At 55.4% G+C, this 27,481-nt stretch overlaps 1 protein-coding gene across 3 annotated transcripts; it reads left to right on the forward strand.

Annotated features, from left to right (window-relative positions):
• Window positions 1-3,937: 3,937 nt before the first annotated feature.
• On the forward strand, window positions 3,938-27,198 carry USP2 (ubiquitin specific peptidase 2; the record flags this gene model as incomplete). 3 transcript variants are annotated; one of them, XM_080817698.1, is made up of 13 exons in its annotated part: window positions 3,938-4,088; window positions 9,845-10,662; window positions 22,309-22,359; window positions 22,867-22,990; window positions 23,173-23,284; window positions 23,382-23,492; window positions 23,672-23,736; window positions 23,956-24,059; window positions 24,151-24,231; window positions 24,383-24,461; window positions 24,695-24,802; window positions 24,988-25,108; window positions 25,403-27,198. In XM_080817698.1, 12 exons carry the CDS (start codon window positions 9,886-9,888, stop codon window positions 25,488-25,490), a joined length of 1,821 nt encoding a protein of 606 aa, XP_080673824.1. In that variant the 3' UTR covers window positions 25,491-27,198. The 3 variants fall into 3 exon arrangements, with proteins under 3 accessions (XP_080673824.1, XP_080673826.1, XP_080673825.1); XM_080817700.1 differs by lacking the exon at window positions 3,938-4,088 and adding an exon at window positions 10,890-11,075 and having other exon boundaries at window positions 9,886-10,662; XM_080817699.1 differs by lacking the exons at window positions 3,938-4,088; window positions 9,845-10,662 and adding an exon at window positions 18,628-19,036.
• Between the last annotated feature and the right edge of the window lie 283 nt (window positions 27,199-27,481).

A 27,481-nucleotide genomic window follows, 5' to 3' on the forward strand; every position in this document is an offset into this window, starting at 1 on the left:
GACCCCGCCACACTTGTATATCCAACTGCTTTCTTGACATGCCTAATAGACACCTCAAACTTAGCAGGTATTAAACCAGCTCCTGCCTTCCCTCATCCCACCTTCCCAGTTAATGTTCAAACCAAAAATTCCTCCCTTTCTCTCACGCCACCTCATCCATCAGAAAATCTTACTGACTCCATGTTCCAAATACATCCAGAACCCAACCACTCTTCACCACCCCTCCTGCTACCTACCACACTGAAACCACCAACTCTCACCAGATCATTTTAATGATAGCCTAAAGGATCTCCTGCTTCTACTCTGGCTCTTTTCAGATGTGTTCTCATGCATCAGCTGAAAGGATTCTGCTAAAACAAAAGTCCAATCCATGTCCATCCTCTGCTCAAAATGTCCCAAAGGCCCCCATCTCAGAATAAAAGCGGAAGTCATCAAAATGGCCTTAGGGCCCTCCACAGTACTATCCCTGCCTTCTCTCATTGACCTCATCTCCCACACTCCCTCTGCTCACTCCAGCCACTCTGACCTCCTTGTTCTTCCTCAAAAAATGGCAGGTGTGTTTCCACCTCACCACAACTTGCATTTATAGTCCCCCTCTGCCTAGAATAGTCTGGCCCTAGATAGCCAGATGGTTCACTCCTCACCTCAAATGTCACCTTCTTGTTGAGACCATGTCTGATGACATCTTACACACCCTGTTTTATTTGCTTCCATAGCTCCTACTGCCATCTAGCATACTACAGATTTGACTTATTTCGTTATTGTCTTCTGCTTCTTTGAGAATGTAAGCTCCTTGAAGGCTGGTTTACTCTGGTTCCCCCTGTGTCTAGAAGAGTATCCAGTATATCCAACAGCTATCCATAAAACGTGATGGAATGAGGGCCCCAAGGGAGTATGCAGAGTTAAGATCAGGAGGGACTCATCTTGGACAAGAAGAGGGAAGCCGCCTCTGTCACTGCCCGGGAGCAGAGGTGAGAATGGATTCAGATGTTTGTAGACAGAAATTTAAGTATTCCCCTCCGGTTGGCCCCAGTTACCCTGGGAAATAGAAGACAAGGAAGGACCTGAGGAGAACGGTGACGGACAGCCACAGCAGCCATAGAGAACGGGAGAAGGAGCTAAGGACACTTGGAAGGACTGACAACCCAGGTGAAATTGAAAACCTGGGTTTGCCTTGGCACCAACTTACCTGGCTGTGCGATTTTCTTCCACGGCATGAGCTGCACAACTGAAGGGGAGTGTCCTAGTCATCTCTCGGCTTTTTCTTGAGCAAATAAGAAGGCTCCCCTCCACTAACGGAGCGCCTCCGTTTACCCACTCAGGGAGCCAACACCAATCATCACCAGTCACGGGCTTCACGTTAGTAAAATGAGCAGAGGGTGCGTTTAAGCGGAGAGAAAAGGAGGAGAGGCCGAAGAGCAAGCCCCCTCCCAGACCGGTGGAAAAGGAGCGGGAACCTTAAGCTTTCCCTCAAACCTGGAAGTTGATACATATACCCTAGGGCTCGAATTCTGGGCCTCCCCCGCAGAACCCCTCCTCGTCCCCAGTACCTTCCCCGCCGTTCCCGTCCCGCCGCATACTGATCCACTTCTCGTCGCGCTCCACCCCCTCCGAGCTCGCGCGCTCTTCCTCCACGTGCTCCTCTGTATATACCGGTCGCCCGGGAGACCCCGGCCGGGCGGGGCTCTCCTGACGCCACAATAGGAACAAGCCAATAGCCGTGACGCGTCTCAGTGACGCGAGACGCGCGGCGTGGTTTTGCCGGCCGGGGCGCAATGAGGCGGCTGCCCGCTGGGTGGCGCCGATTTCTCGGGGAGGTCCTTACTGGGCCCCCGGCGGAGGTGGGGGAGAGGCGGGCAGGAGCCAAGGCCAGGGAGCCCTCTGCGTCAGCTGCTGCTCACTGCGCCGCGCCAGTGCCAGCCGGGACTCACCCGCAGCTCCATGCTTGTGCCCGGCTCCACTCGTCCATCCTCGGAGAAGAGGCAGGTACGTGCCACCTGTCGGAGACTAGGGAGGAGGGATGCGGAGGTCAGCGCCGTTGTTGGCTCAGAAAGTGAGGTATCAACGACAGCCTGGGTGGAATGGGCACCAGAAATGTAGGGCGAGCGCCAGCTGTGCGGAGGAGCCCCAGCTGTGGGTGCCAGTTGGGGAGGGGGGGAGGGGGCTGCCAGCTAACAGCCCAGGGTGCCAGGAAGAGCCATCTGTGTGCTGATCAGTGTGTTCTAAGGAAATGCTGCTTGGGCAGGTCCGCGTCTCTGTGCCCTGTGCGGTATATGGCCTAAGAGTGACGTCTGGACACTGACAACCCCTTCCCCACGTGTGCGTCCAGTTCACTTACTCCGCCCTGTTGAAGCTCCTGGGGGCTGTCTCCGGTCAGTTTGCCGAAGGGGTGGGGGTGGGGGGTAGGGCAGCAGTGAAGTGCAAGGGGAGATTTTCCACCAATCCCAAACCAGAAAGAGGCATCTTTGAAATTCTCACCAATCCCAAACCAGAAGCAGCCACGCGGTGCTCCAAGGCGAGTAACTTAGACTTAGCAGCCACGGCAAGCCCTGGCCAACCCATTCTAGCTGTCTTCTGAGGAGTGTACGTCTGCTTCCCTAGCTGGCTGCTTTTAGAATGGGGCTGAGCTGGAGATCGTGGTGACGTTCACCTCCCCAGACATGGGCATGAGAAGGTTCCCCCAAGTCCAACCCTGGAAAGTAGAGGAAAGGAGAGCTCGATGGGCTGGGGTTGGGGCATCCCGCACTCTTTTGGTACTGTAGATGCATGCCAAGCTGGAATCGGAATGAGGACTGGAATGAGGGCCAGGGACGAGGGCGTCCTCTGAAGTGCATCACCGGGACCCAAGCTGAGTCAGTAGCCTTTGCTGAGACAGGGTGGAGGCGCCATCCTGGGTACTCCCAGTCCTCAGGGAGAACCATCGAGAAACAGGAGACACAGACTGGGAGCAGACAAGAGCGCCAAGGCCCAAGAGGTTAAGAATCCTGCTCCATCCTCCTGTGAGCCTGCCCAGCCCAGCTTTGTGGCCTTGGAATCCTGAGCACTGCGACAGGTAGAGTGGAACCACCCCCCGAGCAGCTTTCTCCTGCTAGCCTCCAGGCAGCCACCCTTGCTATATTTTTCTAGGCAAAGGGGGAAGGAGCCGAAGTAGGCCTGGCTCTTCTCCACTATATGGGCTGGACATCTGGAATTATAGCAAGAGTCATTTGCCCTTGCCAGTTATGGGACAGAAAACCATGGGGCTCTTTTCTGCCTTTAGAACACAGCACTCCCAAGGGGTGGCCCAGAGGCCCTGTTCTCCCTAGGAAGGTTTCCGTGGTAGGTGTTACTACAAATACTGCCACTAATTATCATTATTAGTGGAAGTATTCAGTATAGTCATTATTAGCATTTATTGAACTTTTACCATGTGCCAGGAAATTTATAAATATTATTTTATTTAATCGTCACAACTGGGAGGTATAGCATTATTATACTTTTTACTCCTGTTTTACAGATTAAATCACTAAGGTTCAGATGGCTTACATGACTTTCCCACTGTCTGAGAGCCAATAAAAGGGAAAGAACGGGAATACATGCCCAGGTCTAGAAGTCCATTAGAAAAGAGTTTGGACCGAACCCCTGAGGCCAGGTCCCGCCTGCCTCTCACTATATGTGTGCCTGGATCTCTAGGTGTACTCCACCTCCAAGGGAGGATTTGGACTAGCACGGAAGCTTCCCCCTCTTCTCTCCATTCTCTATCCTCTTTCCCCTTGTTTCCCCTTGGATCCCCCTTGTGTTCCACTTGAAAATTTCCCCTTCAGAGAGCCCTCGCACCATCTCCTCGCCTGGCACTGGCCCATTAGGGCAGCACCTCAAGGGAGGGCCTGCCACTGCCCCTTTAATTCTCCCTGGGCTTGGAATGCAAGTGAGTTGAGCTAGCCATCTCTGTGAGGTCAGATAAGATACTATATATATCGGAGTCGGTAACCTGAGCTCCAGATTACCCAGCCCCAGTCGGACTCTAGCCTCGGGGCTCTCCACCACGGTCCCTTGCCTCATTGGGGAAGGAGAAGCCCCCAGATCCTGTCCAGTGCCCCCGGACACAGGTCAGTAGCTGCCCCTTTAGTATGTGAACTTTATGGGGCCCGCTGTCCCGAGGACCCTGTGTGTTTGGGGGAGCATGTGACAGGCTGCCCAGCTGGGCCTACAGGAGTGCTTAGAGCAAGATGGACGGTGAAGGCTTGGAGGAGGCAGGCAGGGGCGATGAGGACAGACGGAAGATAAGCCCTGGAGGAAAGGGAGGGAGACTGGGACTTTCCCCTGGGGTGGGGGCACCAGGAGAGCTCCCGACAGATGGGATTAGGGAAGAGAATTGAAGGATACCGGTACTGCCTGTAGGCCCATTCCTTTGCATTTTCTTGGAAGTGTCGAGATGGCTACCCTCTCCAAACCCTAAATCCAGAAGCCTGCTGTAGAGACACTACCCTGGGCCCACCCCCCTACTTCACCAGTCAGGATTCTCACAGTCATCTCCAGTCTCTGTCATCCCATCACCCCCTCCCAGCCCTGGGGCAACTACTGGAGGTAGCAAGGGAGACAAAGCTGGACCCAAATTCTCTTGAATGGCCCCCTGCTGAGGCATGCAAGAGGATTAGGCACTAAACTGGTGGGCCGATGGGTGCAAGCCCCTGAGAGCCAGAGCTACTGGTGACAGTGGAGGGGAGGCACACTGAGGCTGCTGGGGACTGAGAAGGCAAGCACAAACAGCTCCCATGGAGGCCCTCCACCCTACCCGCAGCCAGCACACCTGCCAGGACATCCCTCAACCTAGGAGCTGATGCTTGTACCCAGACAGTGCCCAAGCAGACAGGAGTGCGGGTCAGAGCGTGGACACGAAGGGAGACAGGACCCCTCTCTCAGCCCGCTTTACCTTTCAAGGTCAGCACATCAGCTGTGCCTCATTCCAGTGGCGTTAGCAAGTGGCTTTGGGAAGCTCTGAGGTCACCCCTGTGGAGGTTCCCAAGCACCTGGCAGGACTGGCTGGGACTCCCCACTCACCTGTCCCGGACACCTGGGGAGGAGAGGAGGACTGAACTCTGTTGAGGCACACCTCTGAAACCCAGCTAGGGGCTTTCTATCCAGGCAGTGGCAAGGCCACAGAAGCTGGCATGCCTTCCCCCGAGAAGCACAGTGGATCTGAGCAGAGAGGGGCCACGAAGCCTCCTGGGATGTGGGACATTACCCATCCCCTACCCTGGGGGCCAGGAGTGTCTGAGATTCCTGGGGAGCAAGTCCCTCCCCTGGCTGGGCAGGTTAGGGAGCCCTTCACGTGAGCAACAGGAAATGACAGTGGCTGACGCACGGGGGCTGGCTGCCCAGGGAGACAGGGAGACAGGGCTCATTTTAACCCCTGACTCATCTAGCCCAGGTACCTTGGGGGGGTGGACCAAGCCGCAGCAAGGGTAGGAGGCTGGGGGACATGTCCATAACCAGGCCTGGGGCCAAGGGCCCTGGCTGGCGCTAAATGCCAGGGCCCCGGGACACTCGGGAGCTTGGCACTGCGGGTGAAATGGAGGCCTTCTGGACCATCTCTTGGCGGATCAGAATTGTACTGGTGCTCAGGTTGCACTTGGCTTTGCTTTTGTTTGCCCACAGTGGAAACTCAAAGGGCCGCCTCCTGCGGGCGTCTGTACCTGCCACACTGTGGCATAGACGGGGATGCCTGTGTCCCCCAGAACCCCAGGCCACAGGTCCTGCCCCATTCCAGCTTGGGAAGAGGCCAGGGAAGTGCGAAGTGGAGGTGCTGGCCTCAGGGTGGCTGTTCGGGGGCCGAGAACAGGTGCCAGTCCTATGTGGCCACTGCTCGAGGAGCAGCGTGACCTTGGGAAACCCGCGTCACTTCCGCCAACACTGGTTTCCTCATGAGCAAGTGGGCGTAAGGATGGCACCCACTGCTGGGGCCGATCGTGAGGATTGGCACGTTGGTACGTGGCGTCCCAAAAGTCTTCGTAGAGTTTCAAACTTCAGGACCTTCAAAAATAGGACTGATAAACGCTTCAAAGTTTCATTATTTCATTCCTTGTCTATTGAATCTTGAATAAAAATACCAACTTCGATTTAATGTAAATCATTAAACCTTCACATGATGCTTCTAAGTTTAAATTCTTTCTCCGAAAGAATTAAAACCTAACGCTGTGCTGGGGCTCTGGGGACACTCGGCAGGAAGTGCGCCGCGAGGAGCACTGGGCAGGCAGCGCTCCAGGGAGGGCTGCCGCGACCCGCGTGGAAGCTGCGACAGGAGCACTCAGCGCAGTGCCTGGTCCAGAGGTGTGCGAGGCCTGCTGGTGGGTCACGGTCGCTGGGCTCACGTGTCCTTTCAGGAAGCAGAGGGCTCTGTGGAGGGAAGGCAGCTGCACCTCCCAAGAGGGGGAAACTGAGCCAAGTGACAGAGGAGTTCTGGCAGAGCAGGGAAGAGTGGAGGTGCCCGGGCGAAGAGGACACGGAGGAGGAGCTTGGCAGGTGGTGTGCCCCTGCTGTCCGAGGTGGCGGGCACCTGGGGAGGAGTTGCCTAGAGCCACATGCCTATACTTGCCAGCTCCCAGTAAACAGCAAAAGGAGCAGGGCAGCAGGGGCCCCACGCCCAGCAGGGAGGGAGACAGGGGATCCCAGCCAATCGGCTCGCCTCCCACTGCCCCATGAAAGGGCCATTCAGTCCAGGCCGTTCCTGTGGCAACGAGGAGACTCCAAGCCATGTGAGTGCCCGTCCTGTCCCTGTCTTGCGCAGCAAGCCTACAGCCAGGGCCCAGCCTGCTCTCCCACGAGTGGTGTGTTCTGCGGCCTCCAGGGACAGCCGTGTCAGGTAACACCAAGGGGCAACAACCCAAGCTGTCAGCTCACCTGGAAGGTGTTGACACTTTTCTCAAGAGGGAAACTAGGGGTTAGGGGAGGGGATACGCCTGCTCAAGGCCTCAGCCCCAGTAGGGACCCTCTCCCCGGACACGGGAACTCTAAGCCCAACGTCAGCACTGGAAGGCAGCTGCTAGGGATGGGAGCCAAGGCTGCTATGGGAGCAAGGGGGGAGGTGGTCTGCCACTCGCCTGCCAGATTGGAGCAGACAGGAGAATGGGGGTTTAGGAGGCCTCCTGGGATTCAAGGTGTGACTCCACCTCTAGCCCCAACACTTCCCAAGGAATACTTGCCAGCTTCCCAGGGCTGTCTGTCCCTGTCCCTTGTACCTTGTTTGGCCGCAGCACTTCTGCATCATAAGCAGGGCCAGGAGAGGTCACGAGTCTGGGGCACTGCCTGCAGAATACCAATTCCCTGGGAGCCTTAGTGTGGAGGAGGGGGAGTGAAAGCCATGGGGAGGAGGCATGAGCTCATGCCCTGGGGGTGGGGGGGGCAGGCCATATCTGATTGGCTGCCCGGTGTCCCAGAGCCCAGTTCCCGAGACCTGGAGTCTCTTTGACTTTGAATTATTGATGGAGTTTCTCCAAAGTGAAATAGAGCAGGACTCGTCCCACGCCCCCGCCCTGGTGCCTCTGTCTGTGTCTCTCTCGGCCTCCCTCAGGCTTCATGCTCTTCCTTCTCTGTACCCCAGGAAGCCAAGCAGATGGAAGGAGAGCTGTGGTTCCCCTCTAACCCTGTACAAGTTCACCCTCCAGTTACTTTTTCCTAGGAAGGAGTGGGAGCTGTGCTGGCGGTAGGAACACAGTGGGCAAGGGTGTGTGTATGCAGATGGGGGTCCCCAGGCCAGGTGGGAAAAGCATACGTAGTAAATGTAGACCAGGCATTTCTGAGCCAGCCCAGACTGAAAACTGCTGCCGGTCTCTGGCAGGGTCTAGAAGTTCTGTTCTGGGATCCATATGGAGGTTGCCGCCCGCTGATCTCCCACCCCTGCACCTATCCCACGCCCTGCATGGACTGAGTTGCTAGGGCCCTCTGCCAAGCCATCAGCGTTTGGGGCTTGGCACCAACTCCTCTCTGCCCAAATGGGCCGGGCTGCCAGACTAGGGCCGGCCGTGGGCTGCCCGAGCTAGTGTCTGCGGCACAGCGAGATGCTGCCCACCGCGCGCTCACCCGCGCGCCTCGCTGAGGGATGCAGGGGAAGCCTGGCGCCCCGGGCTGAGGTCAGAAGCCGGCCAGGCCGGGAGACAGCCAGCCCTCACATTATTACAGGCCTACAAAGGAGGCGCCCAGAGCCTGGCAGGGGTTGGGGGAACAGATAATAACCACTCTCGGAGCTGAGGGCTTCCACATGTTATTATCTCATTTATTCCTCGCAACAACCCTGTGAGGTAGGAACCATAATGACGATGATTATACTCATTGTACAGGTGAGGAGATTGGGGCTCAGAGGGGCTGAATGACTAGTGTAAAATCACCCAGCTAGTCAGTCACGGGGCAAGCCACAACCAGCCCTGTACCACCACTATGAGGTTCCTGGAGGGCTCTGGCCCCCGCCTTGCAGGAGCCCCCCAAGAACCCCTGATAGCCTCTAGGAAAGAGGCCTGATCCTACTTGTTCCTCTCTCCGAAGCACCTTTGCCCGCCCTCAGAGCTCCATTTTAGATGAAGCCTGCACACCTAGGACTCTGGTGGTCCCCAAGTGAACTTAAACTTGATGGGGAGGGATGAATCAAGGTCCAGTAGGAAAAGCACTGGACTAGAAACCTGAAAGACCTGAATTCCAATCTTGGCTCTGCTAGTTGTGACCTTGGACACATCAGTGTCGTTGTTCCCATCTGTACACCAGAGAGGTTAAATCAGATGAGTCTTGGGTGCCTGGGGGCCTCAGTCCATTAAGTGTCTGCCTTGGGCTCAGGTCATGATCCTCAGCAGGGAGTCTGCTTTTCCCTTTTCCTCCACTCCTCCCCCTCCACTCATACTCCGTCTCTCGCTTTCTCTGTCTCAAATAAATAAATAATCTTTTTTTAAAAGGGGGGGTGACTCTTTAGGACCCTTACGACCCCCCAGTTCAGAGATTCCTATGTGCCTTCACCAGACCCACCTCAACTGCGCGGGATGTGGGGACGAGGAGTATGGCCTGTAGTGAAGGATTTTAGCCTCTAGGGGGCCCCGTTGGCACAATCACCACCGTGAGCTTGTTGGCTTGGATGTTGGTATAGAGGAACCCCTGGGAGGCCGCAGGACCCCAACTCTGCTTAGAGCCACCTGAGTTAGATCCGTGAAGAAAGAAGTTTCTGCCACACGAGGATTCCCTACCAGAGCAGGTGACCGTGTCCAGGGAAAAACTGTGGGACTGTATCTGGAGACTAAGGTCAAGTCTGCTTCCTGCCACATGCTCACTCATCACCGCCTCCCCTAGTACCCCTGCTTCCTCTCATGAGCCTCCTTTTCCTCACCAGGGATCTGACCAAATGGTCCGGGGCCTTTCCAGCTCAGACTAGGATTCCAAAAAGATCCATGCTGCTCCTTTCAGCAGAAAGAATTAGACTTAATTCTTAAAATGGCCGGCATTTTCAATCCAGGGGTCGAGGGCAGGAAGAGAGGGAGCAGCTGAGATCTGGGCTGGCATACTGCAGGTCACCTGGAGGGCTGTCCCCACCCTCACGTCTAGGACTTTGCAAGGGAGCACTCGGAGCAGCCAGGATGTGCTGACTGGTGGCCCTGTGTGGTTTGTAGAATCTGGCTCACATCTTGGGCTCTCACTCAGGTGTACTCAGGTGTGAATACACAAGCATAGGTGTGTTTCTTAGTGGTGGGCCAGCCTCTCATGGAAATGGGCCGTGTGGTCTCTCATTGAGATCTGCGGTTCCAGCCAGGTGGGGATGAAGAGGAGGGATGGGGGCACCCTGCCTGACACCTGGCAGGGCCCTCTGACAACCACTTTCCTTGTCTTCCAGCCCATGAGGCTCCCAGTACCCACTGAGTGCCGCCCTGAAGGATGTCCCAGCTCTCCTCCACCCTGAAGCGCTATACAGAATCGGCCCGCTACACAGATGCCCCTTATGCCAAATCGGGCTATGGCACCTACACTCCCTCCTCCTATGGGGCCAACCTGGCTGCCTCCTTCCTGGAGAAGGAGAAGCTTGGTTTTAAGCCAGGCCCCCCGACCAGCTTCCTCACCCGTCCCCGAACCTATGGTCCCTCCTCCATCCTGGACTATGACAGGGGCCGCCCCCTGTTGAGACCTGACATCATCGGGGGAGGTAAGCGAGCCGAGAGCCAGACTCGGGGCACTGAGAGGCCTTCAGGGAGCGGACTCAGCGGAGGCAGCGGATTCCCTTACGGAGTAACCAACAACTCCCTCAGCTACCTGCCTGTGACTGCCCGTGACCAGGGTGGAACCCTGACCCAAAAGAAGTCAAACAGTCAATCAGACTTAGCCCGGGATTTCTCCAGCCTCCGGACCTCAGAGAGCTACCGGATAGACCCTGGGAACCTGGGCCGCAGCCCCATGCTGGCCCGCACGCGCAAGGAGCTGTGCGCCCTGCAGGGGCTCTACCAGGCAGCTAGCCGCTCGGAGTACCTGGCTGACTACCTGGAGAACTATGGCCGGAAGGGCAGTGCGCCTCAGGTGCCTGCCCAGGCCCCAACCCCTCGAGTCCCTGAAGTCCTCAGCCCCACCTACCGACCCAGTGGCCGCTACAGTCTGTGGGAGAAGAGCAAGGGCCAAGCCCCTGGGTCCAGCCGCTCCAGCTCCCCAGGGCGAGACACCATGGTGAGTTTGCCCCTTGGGGACCCAGTGATAGGCTGGGGAGGCAGCAAAGGATGTAGAAGACCCCAGTTAAAGGATGGACTCCCCATCTGACTGCTGATCGAAGCAGAGGTCTCCTTCCCAAACCCTGTGACAGCTTCTCCTGCAGCCCGAGCCAGAGAGGTCATCTCAGCATGTCTGGTACCCTCGTGGCTCAGTGCCTTGCTCAGGGGCCTTCCCACTCTCCCTAGGAAACCCAGTTCACGACCCCTGCACTGGATGCCCATCCAACAGTGCTCCCAGAAATGCTCGGCTACCCCCACATACACTGCAGTGCTCACCCTCCGCTTTGCCACCCAGCATGCCAGGGTCCCCTGCAGGCCCTGCGCCATCCTGGATTGAATGCTGAGGCCCCCACACCGCCAGTGCTCCCTGTGGTAAGAGAGGCCTCCCCACTCTGACTGTCTCTCTCCTCCTGCTCGGGCTTTTACTTCCCAGCCTGGGGACCTGGCTTACCATCTGGGCATAAGACATCAGGGGGAGAGGGACTCCCCTCTGATGGACACCAGTCCTGGCTCAGGACCAGAGTGTCTGGATAGCAGTGCTTATCATGTATGTGTCTTTGGAGAAAATGTTGGAAACAATTTTGTCTAGGGCTTTAGATAATCCCATACCTCTGTATTCTGGTCCTGCCAGAGACTGGCTTGCATCTAATCTGTGAACACAGCTCTCTGGGGTACTGACTACATTCTGCCATTTCTTTAGTTATTAGTGTACCCATCAGGTGGCAAGCTCTCAAAGAATGAGAAAGAAATCACATCCCTAAATGCCTCCTCGTGGGCCTAGCACTGCACGGAGTGTAGTGGAGATACAGCTAACCTGCTGATCGTATGGATGGGTACAGAGATGGATGCACAGATGGACAGATGCATAGGTGGGTGGATGGATGGATGGATGGACGGGCAGGTGGACAGACAAACCAGTGGGCAGGACAGCTGGGTGTTGTGTACCAGTACCCTACTTCTAGGACAGGTGCCTTTTGGAAATAAGAGCTGTGCACAGCAAGAAATAAATGCTGCTTAGTGGGCTCATCCAGACAAAGGGAGCAGGGGTACAAGACAGGCATAGGGCTTTGGGTCATAGACCCTTTTTTTTTTTTTTGAAGATTTTATTTATTTATTTGACAGAGAGAGAGAGAGATCACAAGTAAGCAGAGAGGTAGGCAGAGAGAGAGAGGGAAGCAGGCTCCCCGCTGAGCAGAGCCCGATGTGGGGCTCGATCCCAGGACCCTGAGATCTTGACCTGAGCCGAAGGCAGAGGCTTAACCCAATGAGCAACCCAGGCGCCCCTGGGTCATAGACCTTTAAGCCTAACAAAACTAGAGGTCTTGAGGGGACAAATTTGATAACATTACTTAGAGAGTCTTAAGAGAGTCTTGGTCTTGCTGGGCTGTCTATGAAGGGCCACGGAGACACAAAAGGTGGTGCCTCCCAGAGCATTCAGAACCTGACAAGGCAGGGCCGGCTACACTGGAGGGCTGGCATGAGGAGAAGCGGGGGACAACAGACCTGGCCTAGGAGAAGTGTGTGTTCTCAGAGGGACATATGGTTGGACTGGAGCATGATTCACTTAGATTTGTCTGGTGTGGCTCACCTCGGGGGCAATCAGAAAGCAGCTCTTAGTGGATGGGCCCTAAAGGCCTCTGGGAGGCTCCCTCCCTTTGCTCAGAAGAGAAAAGTTCTTTATGGTACGCAGTGTTCCTCAAAGTGAGGTCCGCAGGAATCACCTGCGCGGCTTAATCATTCAGGGGCCTGGGCCCAACCCAGATCCCTGAATCAAACTCTCTAGGGATATACCTGGGAATCTGTCCTTCTTATAAGCGTTTCAGGTAACCTTTAAGCATGCTGAGGTTTGAAAACCTCCTCTCCACAGACTAAACTGCAGACCCACGCTCAGTCCCAATCATGAGAGCAGGGTCTCCTCCCTTGGTGGGCCGGGGGGGGGGGGGCGTCAAACTCCATTGGAACTCTGCCTCCTTCCTACACAGCCATATCTCAGACCTCCCTCCCTGGAGGCTGCTGCCTCCCTGTTCCCCCCCACAGGGGACACCTCAGCCCTTCCTCCACCTCCAGGACCAGACAGAGGAGAGTTTTGAGAGAGGACCTCAGAGAGATGGCAGATTGGGGGCAAACTCGGCCACCCTAACATCCCTCCTTCCCACCCAGAACCAGCTTACAGCACACCTGAGTAGTAATGCCCTACAGTGGAGCCAGTGTCTCGCCCTGAGCTCACAAGCAAGACACTACCGATGGGGACAGCCCCTCATGGGCCAGACCCTCTTGTGGCCTCACTCCCTCTCCTCACCGCTCTCAGCCTTACTTCCTGCTGCCGACTCCCTCTCCTGAGGTCACAACAACCCTGCTCACGAGGCCCGCACCACTTCTTTCTAAAACTGGGTCCAGTGTCTTTTCAGATCTCCATTTGGGGATCTGAACTTCTCATTCATTCATTTCGGGGCTCAGCTTGCTAGCAGTCCACCTCAAAGAAGGTTCCTTAACTTCTGCACCTGTTTCCTTGACAAAATGAGAGTCTTCATAGTTCCCCACTTCATAGATCATTGTAAGGAACCAAAGGTTGTACGGCACACAGTAGGTGCTTGATAAATGTTAGTCCTCCTTGTTCCCTTCTAGGCACTTTCGGGAGGCAAGAGAGATGAAGGCCGTGGTCCCTGCTCTCAGTGCATTCGCAATTAACTTGGGGAAATAAATTCTTAAAATAGTTGTGATAGGAGGCAGCCCCAGGTGTCATTCGTTAAGTGTCATAGGTGGTGGGGAAGGGAGGGGCCGCCTGAGGCTAGAAGGAACAGTTTGCCTCTTTAACCTTAGACACCGCTCGTCTGCGCTATGTTTCCTCATCCATAAAAGGGATGGGTCATACTGCCCTGCCCACCTCATAGGGTGTCGTGAGGCTCAAAGCAAAGTGGCCATGAAGGAATCTGAAACCTATAAAATGCTATGGAAGAGTTGGTGAAAAAGAAGACAGAAAAGGGGCATTTGGCATCCGAGTGGAGCGCGGAGGGGACCTCCCTTGTATCATGTGGCAGGGTCCAGTGTGATCTGACTCTTCTGGGGTCCCCTGGGGTGGCCCTGGCCCCAGGGGCTCTCCGGGTAGCCAACTTGAACTACAGCTGACATTCATAAAGGAAAAGTCAAAAGCAGGTGCCAACCAGGGAGTAGAACAATTCTAACCAGGCTCATTCTCCTCATTCATAGCAACAGCCAACATGAACTTGGAATATTACAGACTCAGCTGAGCACGAGTGAAGGACTGGTAGAGGGGCATCGTGAATTCTGAAACCCCCCACCCCCATGCTTGCATATGCACCAACAAAACACCAGTGGGGAGGGGCGGGGGGATTGCAGCTCAGCCTAAGATAATGAGGGCTCCACGTGCTGTTTAAAATGCAGACAGATTGGATGGGAGGGACTGATGGTTCAGAACTGACAAAAAAAAAAAAAAAGCTTTCACTACCACCCCACCCATTGCCTGTGGGGACTCCAAGCCAGGCCAGGTGGGTTGGCCCAGCAGAAAGCCTGGAGCCCAAGCACCCAGCCCAGTTATGGCCCCCCTTCGCCCCACCTCTCCTGTTCCCTGGGCCTATGGAAGGACAAGCTGTTCCCACTGAGCCCTGCCAGGGCTGCGCTTTAACCCCTACAATCCATCCTAATCCTCCCCTGCTCCACCCCTCCAACTGCTCCCTCCCCAGCCCTGGCATTCTGCCTGCCAGCCTCAGCCCTACCCTCGCCCCGCCCCGCCCAGGCCACCCTCTGCTCTCCCCTAGACATGCAGGGGTTGGCCCAGGGCCCTCCAGAGCACAGTCATCAGGCTGAGTACCTGCTGCTCAGATGCAGAGCCAGGGAGCGAGGCTCAGAGGCTGCCAGCCTATCCTCCCCACACAGCCTCTCCCAGACCCTTGCCCTCTGCTCTAAAACCTGTTGCTAGGAGCGAAAGGTCTGGGAACCTAGAGTACCTGGGTCCTATTTGCCAAGGGGCTGCTGACTCATCTCCCGAAGCCTTGGGTGCCCAGCTGTTCAGTGACAGGGAGATTATATAAGGGGAGGTCATGTGATTTTACTCTTGGGTGGGACTTTGAACTTGACTGCTGCCTTGCAACGAGCAGGGGTTACTCCAAAGAGAACAAGTTGAAGGCGGCAGGAACTGACTGCCCTAGCGGTCCGGGGTGAGAAGTGGAGAAGTGTGACCTTCCTCTCTCTTCCCCTGCCTTCTCTGTTTATTCAGCCATGCTGAAGTGCATCCCGCCGTCTTGTTTGTCCAGCCAGCAGCCTGGGACGCTGGGGCTGCCCTGACCCTCTCAGCCGCCCCCAGGAAGCTGAACGCCCTGAGGGCTTGAGTCTCTGTTGACATGGGAAGGCCTCTCAGAGGAGACCTTAAGCTAAAGGGTCCCATGACCAGGACCAGTACGAGCTGCTGAGAAAGGACAGGCAGTTCGGACAGGTGTCAGCAAGACACCAATGGTCCCCATCCCTTGAAGACGGGCTATGCTCTGTGACCTCATTGGTGGCCCCCGTGCCACCTCACCGAGGCTCAGTTTCTCAGTCAGCGCCCAGCATCATCCTCCCTGCCTCCCTTCACCCCTGCTCCAGGATGTCTTCATGAGTTAACAGAGTGCTGGGGTGGGGCTTGGCAGTGGAGAAGTTAATCCGAGCCCGGCAAAATGTTCCCTGCCCGCGGGGGAGCCGCTCCACTGACCAGCAGCTACACAAATGAACATCATGTTCAGGGCCCAGGCTGCACACGTGGCCCCCTGCACCTCCGACCTCGATGGATAGGTAAAACTGGCACCCACACAGAAACATAAGCAAGAGAGGGACGTGTGTGGGCCTCTGGAATCCAGCTGGTTCGGGCCAGACTGCCCTAGGGCTGGAAAGAGTACAGAGCTTCTGGCCTCCTGGGGTCGGAGTGATATAGGGAAGCAGAAGGCCCTCGGTCCCCAGTGGCACTTGTGGGCTAAAAGCCCAGCCCACAACAAGGACTTGGAGCCCCTACCCATTCAGTCAGTCAGTCAAGCCACCAGTCTATCCACTTGGGATGGTAATGACAGGTTTGTGCTTAGTGGGGGGGAGGGGGCAGGGGAGGTCATTTGCCTGGGTCAGAGCAGAGTTTCCAAAACCCTTGAACCAAGCCGCCACTGAGATCGGAGGAAGCAGGGTATACTCTCAGCCCTGCCCTCACAGAGCTAACCCTGACTCTAATTTATTTATATCCCATCCTTGCCAAAAAGGATTGAGGTGAAGAAAAGTTTTAACCACAGGGAACATGGGCCAAGCACAGGTTCTGAGCCATGGCAATCTCGGGCTTCAGGAATGAGTCCTGTTCGGATTAGCTCAGCGTATTTGAGGCAGAGTCGTGGAGCCAGAGCCAGATTCCAATCCCAGAAGATCCATCCTCTTTCTCCACCCGCTTCAAGAAATGCCACTGCGGAGAAAGGGTGTCATGGGGGTTTGGCCGGTTGAGAAATGAGCCACAGTTGCTTGCTGGTTGTGTCCTACAGCAGTCAGACCTGCTTGACGAGACCAGACCCTATGTGAATTCTTTCCCCTCACCCCAGGCTTCTCAAAGAGCTCCCCTGCAGGTAGATTTCCTCATCTGGGCCTCCTTGCTCCCAGCGATGGCTCTAACCTGCTACCTCCCAGGAAAGAGGGAGTGAGCGTGCTAACACAATGCCAAGATGTCTTGGGGTGGGAGTACTGGCCTAAGTTGTTTAGAGTCATGACATTGCTGGCCTAAGTCATGGGGCGAGAGGCCAAATGCTCCAGTGGGGAAGCACCTGTGAAGACAGTGCTTACCACAGCACGCTTATTCAGCATGCAAATCCAGACTCACCCCACCCTGTGAGGCTCAGTGGGACTTCCAGGATACTCAACAGAGCCTGGTCCGGCCCCCACTTAGACATGACATCAACACCATTTATTAAGCGCCCACTAAGAGAACCCACAGCCCTGCCCGAGGAGGTTTCAGTGTGATCGCACAAGCCACAGACGATCTAAAACCATTTACAGTAGCCTTAAAGACACTTATAAAACAAAGATAAACATATTAAGATAAATTAACACGGTGTAAGCTGAATACCAGTAGACAGGGGTTATGCTGTGATGGGCTGTTCCACGCTGAATGGAGTTCTTTAGAGAGGGCTTGGTGGAAAACACAAGTTTTGAGCAGACTTTACAAGCAGCTAATTGGCAGGGAGCAGGAAGGGCATTCCAGAATCTCCTGGTAATTGTTAAAAGCACAGGATTTGCCGTAAGCCAGGTTGGGGTTCAAAGCCCCACACTGTCATTTATTAGCTTTGCGGTTCTGGCAAGTCATTTGGCCTCTCAGGACTTAAGGACCTTCATCTAGAAAATAGAGATAATAGTTCCTACATCACTGCGTTAATTATGCAAATTAACCGGGATAATATATATATAAAGCCCTTAGCCCGTGCCTAGCATTTAGTGAGTACTTAATCAGTGGCAGTTTTGTCTTTTAAGTGAGAGAAGGCCAGTGCTGAAGCAGAGAAGTAAGAGCAGGTTGGTTAGCAGCAGGGGTCAGAGAAGGGCGAGGGTGGTGACGAAGGAGCCTGGGGACAGACAGCCTCACAGACAGAGCTACCTCAGCTTCCACGCTGGATGCAGGAGTCAGGTGCTCTAGGAGCTTACAGGCAGAAGTGTGGTGTCATCAAAGGCCAGCGTTGCTGCAGACACTGTAGGACTCACTGGAAAGGGTGTGCCTAGAAAGAGGGAAGCAGGGAGAAGGCTGAGGCAGCACCTCCGGGATCTGGTCACGGAGTGAGGACAGGGACAGGGGTGCTCACCATCTCACACCGGTGCCCTTGCTGACCATCGCCCACCCCATACCTGTGTCCCGGACATATTCCCCATGTGGCTGAGGTCGTGTGAGCAGGGCGCGTGTACATGTGGCCATGAGCATGCCAAGAGGAACAGAAGGAGGCCACAGATGAGTAACAGCACACGCTGCTGCTTCTCAGAGTATTTTTAAATGCTAAAAATACTGGCTAAAAATAGCCAGCAGGCTCCAAACAAGATACTTTCTTCAGGCAGATTCTGTGTGGGTCCCTGATAGGTGAGGGGCGGTGGAGGATCTGAAATGAGATGCAAAGACCTCTGCTCTTCAGGCATCGAAGCCCTCAGGGTCAGAGCAGTCTGCTTGCCCCCACCCAGGCTGAGCACCTGCGTCCCCACCGCGGTGGTACTTTCTTCCCACCTTCCAAAACAAACCAAAATTTGAGATTCTGTGAGAGATGGAGCTGGGTAAACGGACAGAAGAAGCCAGAAAATGTTCTTCCCTGGAGCCAAATGGGACAGTGACCTCTTGTACCTTATAAGAGCACTGGCTCTCTTGATAATGGGACGAACTGGGACTGGGGAAGAGGTGGGGGGCAGGGAGGGCTCAGTGCTGACGCCAGGGAAATCCGTGCTCCTAACTCGGGGGCCCACCGACCCTCGAGAGCTGTGTGCGTGTCGGGCTCCGGGAGGGCCTGAGTCCCCCTGAACGACGTGCAAAAGTTTGTGCGCAAGTGCATCTTCCCCCCGCGGAGAGCACGGAACTTTCACAGGGTGCGCCAAATGCCCGGCAGCCCCCAGAAGTCAGGAACCGTAAGCGGCCCGGTTTGGTGGGGGGGGCTCACCGGACTGACAAGAGTCCTGTGGGGGTCCTCCTGAGTCCCGACCCCGAGGCCGGCGCGGGGCTCGGCGCGCCCGTCCCGCTCTTCCCGGGGACGGCGGGTCTCGGCGGCAGCCAGGAAGGTGGGGTCAGCGGGCAGGGGGATGCCCGGGCGAGGGGCCGCTCTACCCGAGGCTCTAGGCGGGGGAGGAGGACGGGGGGCGGGGCCCCGGCCGCGCTCGGAGCCGCGTGCGGGCGCCAGGGGCGGGGCGGGAGTTCTGGCCCCGCCCCCGGCGCTGACGTCGTGGGGCCCGAGGCGCCGGCGGGGCCGCCAGTCAGCCGGAGCGCGAGAGCCGGGTACCGGGGCGGTTGGCGGCGCGCGCCGGGGAGGTTGAGGCGGAGGAGCGCGCGGTCGGCGGGCCGGAGCAGTTACCGCCGGGCGCCGCGGACGGTGTCCTGTGGCTGCCTCTCCGGCCTCAGCGTCCGAGCCGTGGCACCGCGCGGTCCTCCCCCGCGCCCCCTTTGCCAACGTTAGGCGTGGGGCCGAGCCCGCCGCCCGCCCCCCAGCATGCGCACCTCGTACACCGTGACCCTGCCCGAGGAGCCCCCGGCCTCCCCCTTTCCCGCCCTCGCCAAGGAGCTGCGGCCGCGCTCCCCGCTCTCCCCCTCCCTGCTGCTCTCCACCTTCGTGGGGCTCCTGCTCAACAAAGCCAAGGTACGCGGGGCCCCTTTCCGGGACCCCCACGCCGGGGGCCTGGACTTCCGCCTCCTCCCCGGGACGCCCCCCACCCCCGTCTGCCGCGCGCTCCGGAGCCGGGGGGACCGATTCTTCCCAGCCCCCACCCCTCCTTTCCTAGGGTCTCCCGGCAAGGAATGCCCCCTCCCCAGGTGATCTCAGGCTTACTCGCGGCCCCCTCCCCTTGTTGAGGTCCCAGCCCCTGAGGTCCCCCCCCCTTCCTCTCCCTCTTCGTGACCCGGGCACCAGGTGGCCCTTGGGCTCTTAATTCCTGGCACCTCTCAGGACAGGTGCAGGAAAGCGTAACCTTGACTAGTTCTCGCTGTGTGAGGGTGCCCGCAGCACGCTGGACTCGGCGGTGTGACTCCTCCAAGGCCAAAACCCAGCAAGAAAGGCTGTTGGAAAAGAGCCGCCCCCTCCTCACTAGCCCCAAAGGGCGCTCTCCCGAAGGGTTGGTAACGGGGGTCCTTTGACCCGGTGAAGGGCAGAGGAGTCGCAGACAGGTGAAAGAGGGCAGCTTCCCTTTCCTTGCCTGCCCTCCCCCAGTTCTGCTAAGTGGGCAGTGGATCCCTCAGATGAAGTAGCCACCCCAGGGTAATGCTGGGGCCAGAAGCTGGGCACTGCCCCCTTGGGGAAGGGAGAAGGGGCCAGAGCTTGACAGATCTTATGTAACAGGCACCAGCTCCCGAGTTGGCAGTGCGTGCACTGCCCCGTGCCAGGGCCACACCAGGCTCCTTGGCCGCAGCCAGGACTCATGGCTGACCCTCATGGCACAGGTGAAGTAAGCAGGAAAGCCCTTTACTGGGGTCTTGAGTGTAAAGACAGAAACCTCAATCAGCCTTGCTTATATGACCCACATCCCCAAATGTTTCCTCCCCATTAACCCAGAGCGGGCTCTCCCTGAGCCCCCTGCTCCTTCACAGAGGGTGAATGCTGTCTGTCTACTAACCGTGGAGGTGGCATTGACCTTTTAGAACAGTGGTCGCCCCTAAGTCAAGGTTAGGTTTGCTGATGACTGGTTTTAAGGAAGTTCTTGATCCAGACTCTTTCACGTCTTTGCGTATGCACGCCACATAGCAACTGGAGTCATTTCCTTCTCTCCCGGTGAGGCTCGCTGTGTGGGGTCTCTCCCCCAACCTCTCCAGTTCTAGCCTCTCCCTGTCGGCCCAGAGGTAGGATTGTTTTCCCCATAAGAAAGGTCACTCCTGGGACATTTTGTTCCTCTCCAGAATGGAAAGTGCTGACTTTTCCCTGGAGCTCCTGATTTCCTATTCATGGCAGAAGAATATCTGGCTGGGCATAGAACAGCCCTGCTCTCCCCTCCACTCCCACCCCCCGACTCCTCTCATCCAGCCGCCTTCTACACAGGGCGCTTAGAAATTGGCAAGTAGTTTTGAATCCAGGAAATTTTAGACAAAGGCACAAGCCACCCCCACCCCTACAAAAAGAAAAATGAACAGAGGGTCCGAGCAAAGCCATAAAGGAACCTTCCCCATCTCTATACCTGCCAGGCCGTTAGTAGAGTTAGTTTCTCAAGAACAGTAACCGTAGGTGATGACGTGTTCTTGACCCTCACTGTGCTGGGTCAGTGTTAAAAGTGTCAACACCACAGAAGTGCCTCAGTACAAAGACACCTCCAGTTTTCCACTGCCCTGTCCCCATTAGCGCTGAGGGACTATTGTCTCAGCTGGAGGTCCACTTTGGTGGACACTGACATGATCACCAGGCTTTGCTTCTGCAGCTCCTTTAGACAGATGTTGTCTGAGGCCCAGGGGGTAAGAACTAACAAGCAATGCCAAAAATAAGCGTGAGAGTGGATCTTTGGGGAGGGGAGGACGGGTATCCTGTGGTGGACAGGCTTTAACGTTTAGTTCCAAATGGGCAACACGGAGGCTTTAGTGTTTTTGTTGGGCACCAGGGAAGTCCTTCTCCAGGTCTTCCTGAAAACCCTGATAAGGTCTTTGTCCAGGGAATTATCTCTGTTTTGGTTCTCTTACTGGAACATCAGGGTTTAGACTGTCAGAAAGGTAAGATTAAAATCTTGTGTTTGGGGCCGTATACTGCTAGCACTGGCAGAATTCAAGGATGCTTATGCCCACCTGCTGCCAATAAGCTTTGCTTGCTAACTGCAGGTAGAAACCAGGTCTCTCTTCTGAGTATATTTCCTTCCCTCCCTGTTAGTGTTAGACCTGATAACTGGCAAGAAGGGATCCTCTTACTTGTGGGATCAGCAGGGCAATTCCTGAGAAAAGCCCTCCTTCAGCCTGCCTCTCCCCACCCCACCCCCTTGAGCTGACAACCTCATGGGCTTTGTCAGCACACGGCATGAGTAATTTTAGCTGAGTTATTTCAGGCTCCTGTTCTGATCAGGGTTGAGCTGGCCCCACGCATGCCCCAGTCAGTGTTGCTCCAGAGTTGCCGGCTCCCGGGTCCCCTCCCTGAGAGAGGGGGTGGCAGGCTCATCTGCACACTGTTTCTTTAACCCTTTGAGCCCGAAGGTTTTCTGACTCCTTGCAGGTAGGGCCAGGATTAGGCAAGAGATCTGGACCTAGCAGCTGCCTCACTCCAACCCCCTCACCAACCTCCACCCCTCCAGGGACGAGAACGAGAGTGGCACCTTCAGCCAGGTGCTTACCCCTGTGTGGTCACAGTCTGCCATCAGAAGGGCTCCCGGCCAGTGACCAGTCAGGATGCGGAAACCTGAGCCGGGCAGGGAGGATTCTCCCAGGCTTTAATCAGCCTCTGGGAGCTGAGCTCAGCTGGAAGGAATTCCACCTGTCTCAGGCAATTCAGAATAGCAGGCCAACTTCAGTTTTCCTCAAGCTGAAGATCTTAAACTCACTTCAGACATTTTGTCATTGAACATTTCAAGATCTCCTTGAAGCGCCTGTTACGACAGCTGCTTCATGTATTGGACATCTAGGGGTAGAAAAGTGGGTCATTTGAGATAGTGCCCAGATTTGGGACCTGGAGTTCCTTGTAGGTGGGAATCAAATACATGAATTCCTAGGCTCTAGCTCTAATCTCCAGCCTCCAGTATGGCAGAGACTGAAGAGGCATGTACAGATCAGAGAAAGCACATGTCAACAAAGGAAAGGAAAGCCCTGCAGAGTATCTGTGTTGTGTGTTGAAGAGAGAACAATGTGTGTGCCTGATCCTCCTGGCTCTGGCAGAAAGATGCATGAGTGCGCCTAGCACTGGCCCAGCCTCTTTGCCTTCAGCCTCATATGCCGTGTGTTCTTTGTTTCCAGAATTCTAAGAGCGCCCAGGGTCTGGCTGGTCTTCGAAACCTTGGGAACACGGTGAGCTCTTCCCAGCCCACTTCTTTCCTCAGGCCACGTGCTCCTGTCCCAGTGGGACCATCTGGCCAGAGTTCCCTTCTGGCTCCTGTGGACTCCCTGTCCTCTAGAGGCCGGTTATACTGCCCATCCTGGCTGGTGGGTTTTACGGAGTGGGTGGTGCGCTGCCTCCCTCCTGGCCCCTAGCAGGAAGCACTGCTAAAGGGGAGTTGCCCTCTTTACTGTCAGCTGCTTTCCCGGAGCCTTATCCTGAAGGACGCCCATCATTTCCCACCCACTTCTGTCCGGCTCACCCACACCCTTCTGTACACCTCGCAGTCAATAACCAGCTACGTCACCTGTGCCGCCAGTGGGAGTTGGCCCCACGGCGCCCCTTTCCCTTACAGAAAGAGGAACTTGAGACTGTGGGAGTGTTCATTTCTGGGGTAGATGAGCCAGAGGGCCTCTGGTACTAGGGGAGTGGACATGCCAGACAGGGCTGTGTCTTACTGAGCGGGTGATCTCTTGCAGTGCTTCATGAACTCCATTCTGCAGTGCCTGAGCAACACCCGGGAGCTGAGGGACTACTGCCTTCAGAGGCTCTACATGCGGGATCTCAGCCACAGCAGCAATGCCCACACAGCCCTCATGGAAGGTGAGGAGCCTGGCCCTGGACACTGGTTCTGCTCCACTATTGTATCAGTAGCTGTGTGCTGTATGTGTCCCTCCTAGTTTTCTCCCTTTGGCTTCTTTTTGTTGGGATTCTAGTTTGAGTTTCTTACAGAAAATGTCTCACCTATCCTCCACGCCCCCCTCTCTACCCTCTCCTTCCGATAGAGTTTGCAAAACTAATCCAGACCATATGGACTTCATCTCCCAATGATGTGGTGAGCCCATCTGAGTTCAAGACCCAGATCCAGAGATACGCACCACGCTTCGTTGGCTATAAGTAAGAGCCTTGCTGACATGTCCTCCCCGGGGTGGGTGCCGGCCACAGGGTTGTTCTCGGAATGAGAGCCATTGCTCACTCTTTTCTTTGGACTCAGTCAGCAAGATGCTCAGGAGTTTCTTCGCTTTCTTCTGGATGGACTCCACAACGAGGTGAACCGAGTGACAGTGAGGCCCAAGTCCAACCCTGAGAACCTCGATCATCTTCCGTAAGTAGGAGGAGAATGCTGTGGGGAAGAAAAACTTGGTGAACTTGAGTGTTTGGCTGACTTCTTTGGGGGTAATAATTTGGAGAGAATTTTAAATATTAAAGATTTAGACTGATGGATCCGTAAGCTTCTCATGGCATGAGCTCTGACCCAGTTGTCTCCCTCTCTCTGGTTCCTAGTGATGATGAGAAAGGACGACAGATGTGGAGGAAATATCTAGAACGGGAAGACAGTCGGATTGGGGGTAAGTGCATGAATGGGAGGAAGGCGTGCTTTCCCTGGTAACTGCTTTTGCCTGAGCAGAGCGTGAGCGTGAAAAGCCCTAAGAGTCATCCTCTCAGGGGACCTTCCTTCTGCCCAGTGGCCCACGGACAGAGCCAGGAGCGCTGAGAGGGCACACAGCCTGGAGAAGACATGTGCTCCTTCTCCTGGCTTAAGCTCAGCTGTCCCATCTCTTCTGCAGATCTCTTCGTTGGGCAACTAAAGAGCTCCCTGACCTGTACCGACTGTGGTTATTGCTCGACAGTCTTTGATCCGTTTTGGGACCTCTCACTGCCCATCGCTAAGGTATGTGCCCCTGTTGCCTCACGTTGGAAGCGCCCACTCTTATCCTCTCATGTCATCGACCTCTGTGACTCGTACTCTCTGTCTTTCCCAGCGAGGTTATCCTGAGGTGACTTTAATGGACTGCATGAGGCTCTTCACTAAAGAGGACGTGCTTGACGGTGATGAAAAGCCGGTAAGTCCCCTCCCCTGTGAGCGGGAACACACGCCCAAGAGACTGCTCTGGGAGAGACCTGTCACCAGCAGATGCATCCTGGAAGTTCCTGGACTCAGCCCACTGACTTCTCCCCCAAGTCCTCTGTAGCTCTGGTTGTCATGTCTTGCAGACGTGCTGTCGATGCCGAGCCAGAAAACGATGTATAAAGAAGTTCTCCATCCAGAGGTTCCCAAAGATCTTGGTGCTCCGTATCCTTAAGATCCAGTCCACCGTGGCAAGCTGGACTTGCCTTTAGGGAGTGACTGATGACAAGGGGCTGAACTGAGGGCCAGCAGAGTAGGGAGAAGGAAACGTGGTAGACTTTCCTTTCCCGGTTTGCTCTTTTGCTTCTGAGAAGTGCTTCACCCTCTTAGGACTCAGTCCCCTTTGCTTTGACTACCCTTGCCACCCTCTCTTGTCCTTGACTTAATGCCAACCCCAGACCTGAAGCGGTTCTCAGAATCCAGGATACGAACCAGCAAGCTCACAACATTTGTGAATTTCCCACTAAGAGACCTGGACTTGAGAGAATTTGCCTCAGAAAACACCAGTGAGTATTTTCAGCTGGGAGGGCAGAAACAAGGCGCAAGGACCTAAAATCCAGATGGGAGGCCAGGAGGTGGGAGGAAGCTGCTGAAGAATGAGTTAACGAAAACCAGGAATAGAGGCATGAGGGAGAAGGAACGTGGGGCAAGGAATGCTTTGGGGGCCTGAAACCTTGTACTTCCTCCCCAGACCACGCTGTTTACAACCTGTACGCTGTGTCCAATCACTCTGGAACCACCATGGGTGGCCATTATACAGCCTACTGCCGGAGTCCAGTGACAGGCGAATGGCACACTTTCAATGACTCCAGGTGAGACAGAGCAGGGCTCCTGAGACAGGCAGGGCTCCTGGCTGCCATACACCTGTACCTCACCCACCTGTGTGGCTTCCCCTTTACCAGATAGAGGTCAGAGCCAAAAGGCCATGTAATATGTCTGAGCCTGCCACCCCTTTGCAGAATTTCTAGAAGACTGCAAAAGAGATCGGCTTCCGGGGCATCTAGGGAGAGGAGCAGTGGGCCCTCACAGTCTGCCAGTCCCACCGCATGTGTCCCGGTGGCCCCCTCTCCAGGGCTCGCTCTGACGCCCCCCTCCTCTCTCCACAGCGTCACACCCATGTCCTCCAGCCAAGTGCGCACCAGCGACGCCTATCTGCTCTTCTACGAACTGGCCAGTCCGCCCTCCCGCATGTAGCAGCGAGGAGCTACATCTCTTTCTCCCTTCCCCATGGTGGCCCCACACCCTAAGTTTTTTTTTTTTTTTTTTTAAGACAAAAAGAAAAAAAAAAAAAAGAACCTGACAAATAAGAGAAAAATAAAGCAAAGTAACGCTGCCGAGCAGGAGTTGCTGCAGCCGTCAGGGTCTGGAGCCGGGAGCCGGGAGCTCCGAGCCACCTGGCGTGAAGATCGACAGGACACAGAGCCTGGAGCCGGCGCAGTGCCCCCTCAGCGTCTCTTGTTTGCAGTTTTAAGCTTGTGGTTTTTTTCCTGTGTGTAATAAACAACAGCGGTCTGTGGGGAGAAGATCCTGGTCCACTTGCTGCCCTTCCAGCCCCCAGTTCCTCCCGAGAAGACAGCGCCCTCTGGAGCCTGCTGGGAGGATCGCCGCCTGGAAGCACTGGCGCCCGAACCCGGCACCTGTCTTCACCTGGACCCCGCTCACTGGTCCAGAAGCAAGAAAAACACTCATGAGCCAAGAGCCCTCTTAACGCTGCTAACTCCAGGGGGACAGACAAGGGGAAGACTTTGGGGGGGAAAAAAAGCTGATTTTGGTTTTTAAAAACCTGGTTTTTTTTTTTTAATTACCATAACTAAAGTTTTCAGATGGGAGATGCTTCCTTCACACCTCTTCACAGCTGGGACATTGTGCTGGTCATTTTGTTTTGTTTTGTTTTGTTTTTAGTTCTTCAAATACAGCTTTTCTAATGCTAGCCCCCAGTGGTGCTAGGTGGGTATTGGCCAGGCCCCAAGCACAGCCACAGTAGACCCAGGATCTAACAGGTTTTTTGTTTTCTTTCTTTTTTTTTTTTAATGTTCTGGATGGAATCTAGTTGCCTCCAAGAATTGTGCCTTATAGCATTTGGGGACCAGGGGGTAACTTCCCCTCCCTGAAATATCCCTCAGCCTGTTCCCTTTTCCCCAGTGCCATGTTCATCCCTGCTGGGGGATCATGGGGGTCATGCCCTTAGCCCCTGGCTCGGTTTGCATTGCAATGAGGTGGAGAGGAGAGCAGGTAGAAGGAGATTTCTTCTGGTAGTGTATCAAGTTTTTCCTGCCCACTTCCTGTAAGCCACCCCTGGTCTACTCCCCCCAGCTGTTTGAAGGATAGCACAAGCCCCTTATCCCTAGAGCTTTTCTCACCTTTAATTTATTCCCTTTTAATGTGCTTTTTCTTCCTGACCTTCATGCCCCCATCCCTTCTCAGAGCCTCCTAGACATAGGCCCTTTGGACCGAGTTTCTCAGGGATGCCCATGCCACCCCTCAGCCCCCCTTGGCATCGGTCTTCAGTCCTACCCCAGGAGCTGGAGCCTGGGTGTTTGGGGACATCTCGCCTCAGCTGTACGATTCTTTCCCACGGGCGTGATTTTCCCTGAGTAGTTGGACAAAACTCGGTGCTGTCACAGAGAGTAACACTGTTCAGCACCAAGGCACGGAGCTCTGTGCATCCACATGGCTGGGCCCAGCTTGTGCCCCTTGGAGCCTGAAGCTTTCCAATGCTCCCAGAAGGAGGCATCAGAGAAAGACGCCCCAAGTTTAACTGGCCTGACCCCCTTCCCCAGGGAAGCCCTGTGAACCTGAGCCAAAGGGCTGATGTGCACTTGTTTACTGTGTAAGCAAGAGTAGAATGTCTGATGTCCAGTGAAACCTTGTACAGAATAAATAATAGCTTTGAGAAGTTGGTATGACGGCATCTTGATTTGGGAAGGGTCTGCCCCCAGGAAGCGCTCTGAGCACATGAGTTGCCACGTATTTTTACTGCTTCGGCTAGACTGCGAATTCCAAGTTCTCGAACATGCTGCCCACTGTTTAGCCTAAATTTTTCAACTCTACAAAACTCAACTGGCACACGTTTTGAATGCTCTATTCATATGGATTCACCAGTTAACAGGTTGCCGCACTTGTCTCCAGATACTTGGGGACAAAACATGTAGGGGCGAGAGGTCACTACCACCTCTGAATACTTC

Source organism: Martes martes, assembly GCF_963455335.1.
Source record: "Martes martes genome assembly, chromosome: 10".
Classification (NCBI taxonomy): Eukaryota; Metazoa; Chordata; class Mammalia; order Carnivora; family Mustelidae; genus Martes; species Martes martes.